This window comes from Myodes glareolus, chromosome 25 (assembly GCF_982192425.1).
Source record: "Myodes glareolus chromosome 25, mMyoGla1.1, whole genome shotgun sequence".
Classification (NCBI taxonomy): domain Eukaryota; kingdom Metazoa; phylum Chordata; class Mammalia; order Rodentia; family Cricetidae; genus Myodes; species Myodes glareolus.
In genome coordinates this window covers 22,640,920-22,653,689 of record NC_142050.1, presented here as the reverse complement: position 1 = coordinate 22,653,689, position 12,770 = coordinate 22,640,920, and the positions used below count along the sequence as shown (strand labels likewise).

Below are 12,770 nucleotides of genomic sequence, written 5' to 3'. Positions count from 1 at the left end.
CTCCAGGAGCGCAGGACTCAAAGGTCTATTATTGCAGTCATCAACTGGAATGCAATATTTGGAAGGTAATTCACTATTATCATTCCAGAAGTTGTGAGTGTTAACACTCTCTAAATATTCAGAAATCAGGTGGATGATTGATGAAATAAGTTATTCAGGGTTACAAATTAAGCTTGACAATCAGGAATGAGAAGAAAATTAGAGTACTTTATAAAAGTAAATTCTGAAAATACACTAAATTATATACAAAGGTAGAATTATCATTTTTAAAGTTGAGCTTTCTGCAAAATAGTTATAAATTTTTTCAACATGAAGTGCTTAAAAGCCATAGTTCTACAAATGAACAGACTAGCGCACTTGAGGCATTCCATCTTAAACAGCAGTTTTCATCTTAATATTTTCTTGATCGTTTTTAAACAATGACAGACTACTAAGAAGACATTGCTTTATAGTAATTTTATTTTATTCAGTCTTCATTCTCTTTAAATCAAATCTAATCTCCAAATGAAACAGCCTTGCTTGCAATTAGTCTTTGGTAGAAACATAGAGGCTTTTTCTGAAAGTCAAAAATAGAATCTTGATTATTAAAATAGAATTACTTTTGCAAAATAGAATCCCATTTCACATTTTCAAATTCCTGAAGACTGTTTTTTTTTTGTTGTTAAAGAAAAATTATGACAAATGTTGTGGGTAGAGAGAATTAAGGAGCACCAACTAGCATCTTCCCCAGGAAAGCAAGATTATCTTCTAGCAGTACATGCGTGAGTACTGTCAGAAGGAGAATGCCTTTACCAGGTAGAAGGCAGGGTGCTAGGTTGGGCTCTACGGGAGCGTTTATACAAACGTTGTCACCTGTGCACACATTAACGTTTTCTACAGATTCTATATCAGAACTCTCCATACATTTCATGTTGGTAAAACAGCTGCATTGAAAATGTTCAGAAAAATACTTCAGGTCTCCAACTCTGGGTCTGCCATCGATTTTATACTTTCCATTTTGCATTAATATAATATTAAAGTGTCTTGCGTCCAAGTGAAGATAATCATCTGAACTTTCATTTTTCTTTGAGCACACGCCTTTTCCCTGACACAGTGTTTGGCTGCACATTTTGGCAGCTAGAGTGACGTTGATTATGTACGGGTTCAGGGTTGTCTTCATGTAATTATAAAGGATCGGGCAACCTGGCTGTAAAAATAATAAGGCAGTCAGCATAACAAGGCACAAGTTCCTTTGTGAACAGATAGACTCTAGTAAGTAACTCTTAAGGAAGAAAGAGGCATCCAATTCAACAAGCAGTAGGAAATACTCTTTTTCACTTTAACAAGCAAGGTCATTCTAACTAGTTTTGTCATCTGTAGGTTTATCAGGTCACTAAAGAATTGTTTAGTTGCGGCTTAACTTATCTTAGCCTTCATTTTCATTAATGAAGATAACTAATTATCTTCATTAATTCATGAATTAATCAAGAGAATGGTATGTTATAGCTGTTAGACAATGGGCTTTAAGGCTAACTTGCCTGATAGGACTACCACCTTCATTAATAACCATATCTGTCAACCTAAGATATCTCCAGCTTTATAAATCTTGGTTTAATATGTGGGTCTCATCATGAAAATTAGTTATTTTGGTTATGCTTCTGCTTCATTACTTCTAAATTAGGAATGTTTATATTTTGATCCTTGCCTCATAGGCTTATTGAGAAGAAAAATGATAAGTTCTATATGGGACCTACCATTTTTTGAATTAATGCTCAAAAAAATCACAAAAAACTAACAAGAATTCCATTTGTCAGATAAGTTTAAACATCATTAAATATGGTTCCAAAACTGATGGCTCAAGTGATACTTATACAACCGTATATAATGACAGTCCTTAGACAAACTGTAGACTAGAGTAATCCATCTTAATAGTACTAAAATGAAAACAGTGTTCTAAAACTTCGACAGTGGCCTTTAAAACACATTGAAGGCAGTCCTGGACTCTCATGATTAACAGTTCTACTGAATGGCCTGTCTGTGGAAGAACATTGGCAAAAATGGCAGGGAATCTGGGCAGCTCTGACTTGAATTTACCCTTGGTATTTTCCTTGTGTTGAAAATTCTTCATTGTTGAGTCAGCCTGGCAAAAATATCTGCTCTATAGTCCCTAGAGACTGTGACTCTATGAGTTTACAATAAAGAGATGGTAGATGTGATTGGAAAATGTTGGCTTACAAAGGAAGATTTCTTGAGTTGTCTAAGAGGGTTCCATATAATGAAACAAGATCATGTAAGTATATCAACCTTTCCAACCTTGTTTATAGATAACATGAGACTTTGAGACAGAAGTATAAAAACATGTATCTTTGCAGAAGAGTATGGTGACACACCCCAAAAGAATCCAAAGGATCAGGAGTTCAAGGTTATATTCAGCTACATAGCAAATGAGTGGTCAACCAGCATATAATACATGGAACTCTGAAAACATACAAGCAAGTAATATAATATGGACTGAGTAGGTTATATTTAGAAGAAGATATGTACATACACATAAGTATATAATAATTAACGGAAGGAGGTCATTAATTTGAAGAAGAGTAAGGAGGTATATTTTGGAGGATTTGGAGGGAGGACAGGGAATTATATGATTATAATTTAAATAAAGAAAGAAAGAAAGAAAGAGAAAGAAAGAAAGAAAGAAAGAAAGAAAGAAAGAAAGAAAGAACAAATCACTACTAATAACTCTATAACAGAAGAAAAGATATAGGACATAGGACCTTTAAAAGTACAAAACTTCTAGAAGATAGAAATGATCCTCAATCAATGAGACAGATGAAAACAAAAATGGGGTAGGCAAAAATTAAGACTAGAGATATAAGGATAATTTGGTAGATATTTATTTGCTTATTTGGAAAAGATTTAAATGGGCACTCTAAGAGATGCTGTATAATTACACATACAATTGCCAACTTCATATTTTCAATCAATAAAACTAAATGCAGATTTGGGAACTGAGCACAAAATCATATAGCATGAGCATGGGAAGTGTTCCGTCCATGCAGATATAACAGATAATACTCAACCTGAGGCGTTCAGGTGCACATGAAGTGAAATGGCTGACATATTTTGAGCCTTTGTTATTTATCTTATTGTGTCTTCCTATCCTTTAATTTTAATAATGACTGTGATTTACTACTGGCTCACAAATTTCCTGAATATTAAAGAATCAAGCTTTATAATGTAGGACTGGTAGAGCTGGCTTCTCCACACCACCAGGTAGATAAGGTGGAATGATAGGAAATGGCTTCCTTGACACTTTTTTATGGGAAAAAAAAGGAGGGAAATGACTTCGTTTGTAAAATGCTTTCTGTGTAAATCTAATTATCTGAATTTCATCTTTAAATCTACTTCAAAAAGTCAGACACAGTGTTATTTGTGTTTAGGCCTCTCGCTGGTGGGGTAGAAACAAGAGAATCCTCAAGGTTTGCTGGCCAGACAGTCTAGCTAAACTGCTGAATTCCAGGCTCTGTAACTCTCTCGCTCTAAAGATAAAGAAGGTAGAGAACTATTAAGGAAGATGAGATCCTGCCTCTGTATACACACACACACACACACACACACACACACAGGCAGACACACATCACTATACTTGCATTTACTATTTTCTCAGTGAATCTGAGGAACTAGAACAAAAGATCCATAACAACACTGATCACAAGTGACCCAAAATGAAAGAGGGGTGATGATAGCAGGCAAATGCTCATGAGTCGGGGGAAGAAGCAGAAATACATAGGAAAAGTCTGTAGGGGACAACGCCAAGACAGTACGTAAAACGTGATGCTGAAACCTATCCCCGCGTGAATTACACTGCAGATCTTTGGGAGGAATGGTAAAGTAATGGACTGCTAAGGTTAAAGTGACATTGAAAACAGATGTGACAGCTACAAAGTGCCCCCCATCCTACTCATTGTTGATGCCTGATTGATTCCTCCTTTGACCAAGGGTGAATTTCCCAATTCTTTTATTTTTTTTAAGGAGGTAGTATACATAAATCACACATGGACCCATCACTGAATTAATATCCTTGAAAAGGGTATTTATAATTCTGAAAGAACAACAGCAAGAATTTAGAATATAACCTTGGAAGATTATAATTTTAAGGTAATTTTCTGAAGCTCAAAGATTTTACCAAGAGACATACACCCATTCCTAACCTGCATTTTCTGTTAGTTACTTTCTATTGGTTAAACTAGAAATAATAAAGTCACACAAAATAGGCGGGGGGGGGGGTCAAAGGACCTTGAAATACATCTGTTTTAAATGAAGTATTTTGCTATTCTGTTTAAATGCTAATATTCACGGCATATGCAGCTATATGTTAACAATGTTTATATTCATACACACACACACACCAACTCTTTTATTCAGTAGTATTGTGGAAATAGGAACAAATACTTGATATGGTGAAATAAATAAATCATAGAGACCTGTTGTCTGATACTATCATATCAGAAAACTGAAACTATAGTCCTAGTTCTGCTTACAAGCCACAGAGCCAGAGAAATTGAGTTAATTCACTGAATATCTAATTCCTCACTGGAAGAGAGGTACGACATTTTCTACTTCATAATGAAATATGCAACACAATTTGATGCAGCAAATACTAGCATTTACTACTTGCCCAGCACAGTACTAATTTCCGAAACACCAAGTCTTCAAAAACATTAAGGATAGAATTATTTTCTCTTTCGTCCCAATTCAACTTACCGCACGTTGTGCTAAAGTCATGGCATCCCAAATTATAATCCCAGCAGGACCCAAAGCAACAATTTCACCGATTGTATTCACAAGGTCTGCCTGACAAAGTGATACAAAGAGTTAGCAGGGAGGGACAAATGGAAGCGTACACCGGGCAACATCAACAAACTAAGCATGCTGACGAAATGATAACAATTTATTTCAACACTCTTTAAATCATGCATTATGACACTGTTTTACTATTTTTTTTAAAAAAGGCTATTGTTGTAATTACTTCTGCTGGAAGTATCCATAAAATAAAAACAAAACAGTTTAAAAATTGTCCATATTTTATGATTCGCCATGGTTGCTAGCAGGTCGGATGACTACAATAAGCAGTAAAATTGTAGTAATTTTATCTCTTTGGGGGAATATAGACCTAGCCCTGTGTCTGTTCTTAAGTGATATATAAAGCTGAATTACATGCCCTTTAAAAATAACATTGCTTTCCAGTGAAAACTATTTGGGAACAGTAGGTCAAAGATGTTGTGCACCATTTATTTACCTCACGAAGGAACTCGGAAATGTTATCAGTAAAAACAAGACGTATGTAGACAAAAATCGGGACAGGATTTTTTTCACTCTGAACTTTGGACACTCTGATAGATTCCACTACTCGGTAACGGACATAAAGTGCAGCTTGTCGATTAGACTTCAAGTCTCTCTTCAAATAGACAGACGGGTAAAGGCCAGTGCTTTCCTGCCACAACCAGTTAAGCGCATCATTTCTTTGCTTTTCCACGGGAGGGCACTTCCCATCATATTTTGGGTCTTGAAATTTATTGTTATAGCAATCAGGAAATAGATAATAACCCCATAAGTGTTTTGGTCGAATTGATTTCCCTAGTTTTAAAGTCTCTTCCATGAACTTCCTTCCTGCGTCTTCAAATTCATCTTTGGCTTTCTTGGTGGCATCTGCGAGACTAATCCCTGCATTCTTTGACTGGACCAAGGCAATCGACTTATTCCTGTAGATATCCTTGGGTTTCCAGTTTCTCAGCCAGGTGGGTCTCCATTCTTCCCAGTCAATGACAGCTAAGCCTAATTTGTCTGTTGGAATGTAATACCCGATGTCAGTCCTGGCTTTGGTCAGATGATCTTGCAAGTTCCCTAATTGAGGTATTCCTCCATGATGTTCTGCTTGCTTTGTATCTATGTGAGGATAGAGGCCAAGGCGATCAACATAAAATAGTGTAACCGGCTGCCCTGTGGCAGTTTTCCGGGGACTTCCAATTAAAGGGAAGAGGCTCAGATCTATTGAGTGATTAAAATTTCCAATACAAGCTTCAGTTGGGACGTTCCACACCCAGATTAAAGTCTCATTTTCAATAAGTGGCCCTGCCCTATAATCCACACTCAAGGAACGTGGAATCAAAAGGAAGATTATTAATGCTGCCTGGAACATTTCCCCAGACTCAGCAAAGCACCCATAAAAGAGATATTTAAATTGTAATCCTCCCATTGTAGAGAGTAATTACTACGTAGATACTTATTTCTTCTTACACACTTAGGTCTGTCCAGTATTTGATGTAAAAGGTGAGAAAGGTAATAAAATGAGGTCACTCTGAGGGATGACACCCCAAGTATGAAGACTGCTTTATGTTGAAAATTATTCTTCTTGTATCAAACTTCAGAAATATTCTGCAAATAATCCAGAACTGAAAAAAAAGACAAATATGGAATTCACTGTAGTCATAATAAGAGTTTTACCAAGTCCAATTTTATGGACAGAATTTAAATCAATATATGGAAGACTTTATTTAAAGTATTTAAATCACTAAGATTTTTCTATCTTAAGTTTGATAACAAATTCTGCAGCAGTCAGCACTTAGTTACTCTTCAAAAATCATTCCTAGTCCGAAAAAGAATTGAACGTAACTATTTCTTCTTACGTCATTTCCAGATATGTAAGATACTATATCGATGAATACTTTAGAAAAATACCAGTTGGATGTATACAAATTTCTGTGTATTGATTTGAAAAACCACTCTGTCATGATCTTCCAAATTTTGAAAACACATGCCACAGAAATTGAAATTTTTTTCATTTGTGTGTGTGTGTGTGTGTGTGTGTGTGTAAATATAAATGAACCTAGGACATTGCACATGCTACGCAAGCACTGAAATGTGTTATATCACCAGTAATTTGTTTATTTGATTGCTTGTTGACTTATTTATTGGGTCATACTATCCTTAAGTTTCCTTGGATACTTGGATACCGAAACTCATGATCCTCCTGCCTCAGGCTCCCAAATACCCGGGATTATTTGTGTACAACCATCCCTGCCTGCAACTTGGTCTTTCCTCCCACTTTATATGTGTTGTTCCTGTAGAGGACAGTATGAAAGAAAAGAAAAATCATTTTTCCACAGGTAATAATTAGATCTCCTTAGTACATTACTGAATCAAAAGTTACAGTGATGGCCTCTCACTACTAAAATTAAAACATTACTAAATATTGATAGCCTATAGTCTTATTAATAAAATTGAGATGGGAATTCTGATCTTTAAATATTGTTTCAGCAGCAAGACTATGTTGTCATTCTAATTAATGACAAACTGAACTGTAACAGCAGTGAAATGGTCTGAAGTATGAACCAGAGTTTTAAAATGAAGAAACCTTTGGATTAATTAAATATTCCTTAATCTTGACAACAAGATATTTCTCAATTGCTGTTGTTTTATCTTTAACAAACAGCATTTGTCATTGATAGACAATAGGACATGAAGTGACTTCGGTAGGCGTATTCAATCAGTCCCTGAACCTGAGAACACTTCTGGATGTATCTAATTAGAAAGCCATTAAGAGTGCAGCTTAAATATTATGAAGGCACAATGAAGACTAATTAGATACGCGATGGTCAGTCCTACATCTTGCACTCTTTTCTAATTTTGAAGTCATAACTATCAGTTATCTACCTGCCACAAATTCAGTTTCAGAGCTTTAATGGACATAGAGCTGTAATGGGCATATGTAAAGAAACAATAATACCTGAAGTCGATTGAATAGAATCTGGAGAGACTATACTAGAATGCTGTAGAAATGGAAGTGTCATAATGGCAGGGAAAATAATAAGAGTGTGGTTACATGGACACTCATTCTGTTATTTTGTGTTAGAAAAATAAAAACAAAATCTGTTACTGTCTGCTCTCACACCACATCCAGCGCAGAAGATTACAGTAACCTTAAGAAGTGTGGAGATGTCTCTTTATCTGCAAACAATGAATTCTACAAAAGATACCAACTGGGTATCCTCAGATCCAGACTAACTCTGACCCCCTCTCTATAGAGATACAGCCCATGAGCTGACAGCTCAGGACAGCATTCCTCTTCCCCACATCAGGAGATCGTCTCAAAGTACAGGTGATTTTGACCAACTAGCTAGTTTCCCACAACCCTTTGCTTGAATTTCATTAATTTCCTTGAGCATAGGACTCTAGGAAACAGGTTTACCGAATTGTCACAATAGATGTTGCAAAGGACAAGCGTGGAGGGATATATGCGGTCAAATGTGAGAAGCAGGACAAAGCTGCACGCCTTCCCCAGGTGAAACTCCATCCAAGAAACTTCCCATGGTCTGTGATCTAAGAGCTCCCAAATTCTGTGCTTGCTACTCTTTAGAGTGACTTATTGTGAAGGAGTGATGGAAGCACAGATAACTATATAAGATCAGATTAGACAAGAGAGGAAAGAGCTAATGACCATAAACTGGTGTCAAGGCCTGTAATTCCCTTTGCTCTGTGGAACCACTATCATCATACTTGGTAAGGAGCAGTTCCTTTGGGAAAAGGAATCTTAGGTTTCTCTATAAAAGAAGGCTATTCAGAGAGTATATGACATTCAAAAGAGAAATCCAAAAAAGTCGTTTCTATGACCTGGATGGAGGAAGGAAAATTCTTCTACTAGAGGGAGAAAAGGTGAACCAGAAACTAAGCATGGAAATTGCAACTTATGTACAACAATAGCATAGTTATTGATTTGTTTATATACCGAGTACAGTGATATAAACCACCTTGGTAGACATACATCAAATTGTATAAGCTAGTTTGATACGCAAAATTTTTGGAACCTGAAACCTTTGGATTTCAGGCCTTTAAAAAGTCATTCTTGGGCTAGAGAGATGGCTCAGAGGTTAAGAGCACTGGCTGTTCTTCTTGAGGTCCTGAGTTCAATCCCAGCAATTGATGGAGTCTCACTACCATCTGTAATGAGAACTGGTGCACTCCTCTGGCATGCATGCATACATGGAGGCAGAACACAGTATACATAATAAAAAAATAAATCTTTTTTTTTAAAAAAAGACCACTCTCTAATTAATTGTTCACAGACAAATAATTTATTGTCTCCAACTTAATCTCAACAACCAGAAAATAATTCTTACCTGTCTGAGTACTCCTTAACTAATGTCTGTAATGTCCGTATTGCACTAAGCAACTAGATTTTCTAGATAGAATCAACAGGCATACAGTTTGACTTTGTCTTCAAGTCAGCTAGATGTATAACTTTGCCTCATTTTAGAAAATTTCCCCTTACATCCTTAACTACAAAATATGGATTTAAAAGAACTATGTTCATAGGTCTCTTATGATGTTCTAATAATGTATGTAAAGCTCTTGGGATAATGACTGTGAAAAAATTCATAATACACCACCCTAAAACACAGTGATATGGCATTTTAAGCTAATGAGAATTAATCAAATATATAAGAAAAGAGGGTTTCCTGATCCACCCCTGAGCAAAATATCCCTTGTAGTGAAGGTATCCTTTTGTATTCTAAGAATACATCTCTTAATTGGACACTGGGTGACTGTCAAAATGATTCAAGGCTGACAAACTTACTGCATATCCCATTTTGTCATCTGGTTTCTACAGATGTCTCCCACTTATGTCCCCACATATTACTTCCTCTAGAAGTTTTCACTGGTCTGGCATAATCTATATAATTATTTATTTCCTTAAAAGCCTGCTAGAATGCTAGTTGTAGATATTTCTTTAGCATAATACTCTGAATCATTTTTCAAACTTCTATCTGCAAAAATTATTTACATTATGATTCATAACAGTAACAAACTTACAATTATGTAATAGCAATGAAAACAATTTTATGGTTAGGGGTCACCACAGCATGGGAAACTCTATTAAAGGGTCACAGCAGGAGGAAGGTTGAAAACTACTGCTGAAAGGTCTGGGGCTGTTTGAAAGAAAATGATCCTTAAAGGGAGTGGTACCATTAGGAGGTATGACCTTCTTGGAGTAAGTGTGTCACTTTGGGGGTGGACTGTGGGGTCTATTTTCTCAAGTTTCCCTCACTGTGTTAGAAGGTTGACTTCCTGTTGCCTCTGAGTCAAGATGTAGAAATCTCAGCTCCAGCACCCCGTCTGCCTGCATGCTGTCACCCTCCCTATCCTGATGATAATGGGCCGAACCTCTGAAACTGTAAGCCATCACCTCAATTAAATGTTTCCTTCATAAGAGATGGTGTGGTCATGGTATCTTTTCACAGCAATAGAAAACCCTAACTAATACAGGTTTTATTGTTTTTCCTATGATGTTTGCTATGTATGTGAAAAAATACTGAATAATATTTTTGGTTTGCTTCTATTTATCTGCCAGTTCAAATCATAATCCCCAAATACAGAACTACAGGGACAAAATAAGGTTTGTTTGTTGTTGTAGTTTAGTTTGGGTCCTTGCAGAATGGGTTACCATTGCTTAAGAAGAGGAAACTGCCCCCCTTGCTCATCTCTGCTTCTAGAGTCTGTATGCTGATAACAGTATCTGAAAACCTATGGATGTTCCACCTCTTCTGAGAGTCCGATCATAAATGGACATATAATTGCTATAGTGTTGCAAATCATATCGGGCTAACATATAGAGGTAATTGATTCTGACCTAACATTCACATTCTGACCAAATTCTTTCAACATTCACTAACTGTCACGTAACTATGTTTCTGGAGGTCACCACCGACCTAAGGGAATACCCCAAGTCTCACATTGCCCTGAAGACACTCCACTCTATTTTATAAACTTACCTTCTGCCCTTGGCAATTCCCACCCTTTGTTCACTGTCTGCATGTTTGGTGGACAGACTAAATACATATTCACATAACCATGCTGACGCTACGACAGTGGAAAAGTTTTAGTAACTGTGATCATTCTTCACTTTCATATCTTTATGGAGTGATTTTTATCTAAAGGACTCATTTTCAACACAGGTAAACTACTTGTTCCAAAAGCACTGTGGCACTCATATGGGTTTTCTGTTCTATAACAATATCAATATTTGAAACGAGAAGAACATCGCATCTAAATACAAAAGTTTAAATTAAAAACTCAATCAACAAGTTGGACTCAAATGTCCAAAAATACTACATGGTTAATTATAAAACCATACTTCAATTCTGAGATATAAATAAAAACTTCTGGGTTAGTTTCAGGAAACCTGATAAATAGGAGTGTTTCTAAACCTTGAGTCCCGAAGTTAAATAAACTTTAAGGATGATTGAAAGGAAAATTTGATGGTACCACTTGCAATTTAGAGTAACTAAGTAATATACTAGTGGAATATCATGGGGACAAGCAGTTCATCTTTCCCCGAGTGACAATACTCTTCATCACTTCAACCAAAAACAATCAGGTACTGTTACCTTGCTGCAAAGACCCTTAGAGGCACCTGTCTGCCAGCTATTTCTCCGTCGTCATTCTAATAACTCTTAAACCATGGCCGTCCTAAACTCCACCAGAACTCCTAAGTCAGAGCAATGGAAATGCTGTCCCTATAAGTGACATCATAGTCGGACCTTCACAGCTCTTTCCAAAGTCCTAGAAGCAGATGACATCACAAAGTAGGCAGATTCTCCCAAGATCACAGACCAAGAGACTTATTTCTGTCTCTTTTCTCCAACTTCCAATTCCTCCATTCTTTAGAAGACTAAAGTATTTTTAAACAAAAGTTTCTGATTTTTCCCCTTTCCTTGGAAGCCTGACTTATAACTATTTTTTCCTCAATCTATTCATCTTTCAGACATGTGCACAAAATCACACAACACAACATGTATTAAGAAACCATTTTGATAGTGAGTTCAGCATGAAGGTAGCACGAACAATTGTATAATCAGCTTGTATCCCTGCCAATGTAAATATCTAGCAGAACTACTATCGAGAAGGTTTACTGAAACTAGGTACCATTTGTGCCCACAGAGTAACTTCTCCCTACCCTTCCTCTTGGGGAAATCTTCATGCCTAGGAATATCTCCAGTAGAGCTCATCTGTTCCTTGATCAGAAGATGACACGGAAGGTCATTTTCTCTTTTATTGAATATAAATATAAAGTAGGACAATTTTGCAATTAAAACCCTGTGGTTGGTTTCACAGCCTGAACCTCAAATTCTTGATAAAGTTCTTCTAACATGCATTTATTACATTTTTTGCCAAATAAACAGGTACATCAAGAAACTGATATAACATGGGATTGCTTAGTTATTCCCCTGACAAGGCCACCCATTTCTAAAATATTTCCATTACAAGCTCAGAACTCTGGAGTTAGCTGGAGAAATAGCTCATCTTACCAGTTTTTCTTCCCTTAATCTGCCTTCTGTCAACTCAATTCCTAGACACGGAGCCTAAAAAGAGTCTAGATATTTTTCCATCTCTTATACCTGACACACTGATAGTGCCCAGTAAATCTAAGTTGTTTCTATTGTAAGCAATAGTGTCCCCATCCCCACTCTCTTCTGTGTATAAGACAGTACCATGCTTACAAAATAAACGTCCTCTTCTGGACGACAAAGGACACCATCATTCTAGCAGAATACAGGATGGGAATAAAATCTTTACCAGCTAATTACACAGCTGGTGGAGACGCAGTTCCTCACTCAGTCATCAACAGAGAAGCTTCTTCTTTCAGTACACGGGAAGAGCCACAGCTGGACTCTATGTAGAGAGGAAGAGGTTTTGGAACACTCAGTCCTAAATGGGATGTCTCCCCTTGA

General features: G+C 36.6%; 1 protein-coding gene across 2 annotated transcripts; it reads right to left on the bottom strand.

Annotated features, from left to right (window-relative positions):
- Window positions 1–437: 437 nt before the first annotated feature.
- On the bottom strand, window positions 438–11,580 carry LOC146889699 (hyaluronidase PH-20-like). Of its 2 annotated transcripts, XM_087901637.1 has the most exons (5): window positions 11,427–11,580; window positions 5,282–6,434; window positions 4,747–4,836; window positions 904–1,186; window positions 438–556 (listed from the first exon to the last, which is right to left on the bottom strand). In XM_087901637.1, coding segments are annotated over exons 2-5 (1,332 nt in total). In that variant the 5' UTR covers window positions 6,239–6,434; window positions 11,427–11,580; the 3' UTR covers window positions 438–554. The 2 variants fall into 2 exon arrangements, with proteins under 2 accessions (XP_087757763.1, XP_087757762.1); XM_087901636.1 differs by having other exon boundaries at window positions 438–1,186.
- Between the last annotated feature and the right edge of the window lie 1,190 nt (window positions 11,581–12,770).

Excerpts from the sequence above, each read along its gene's own strand:
- LOC146889699 (XM_087901636.1), bottom strand. The coding sequence starts at position 6,238 with ATGGGAGGATTACAATTTAAATATCTCTTTTATGGGTGCTTTGCTGAG. Across the intron at positions 4,837-5,281 it reads TTTCCGAGTTCCTTCGTGAG|GCAGACCTTGTGAATACAAT; the intron begins GTAAATAAATGG and ends TCACTTTGTCAG. Across the intron at positions 1,187-4,746 it reads TGACTTTAGCACAACGTGCG|CCAGGTTGCCCGATCCTTTA; the intron begins GTAAGTTGAATT and ends TTATTTTTACAG.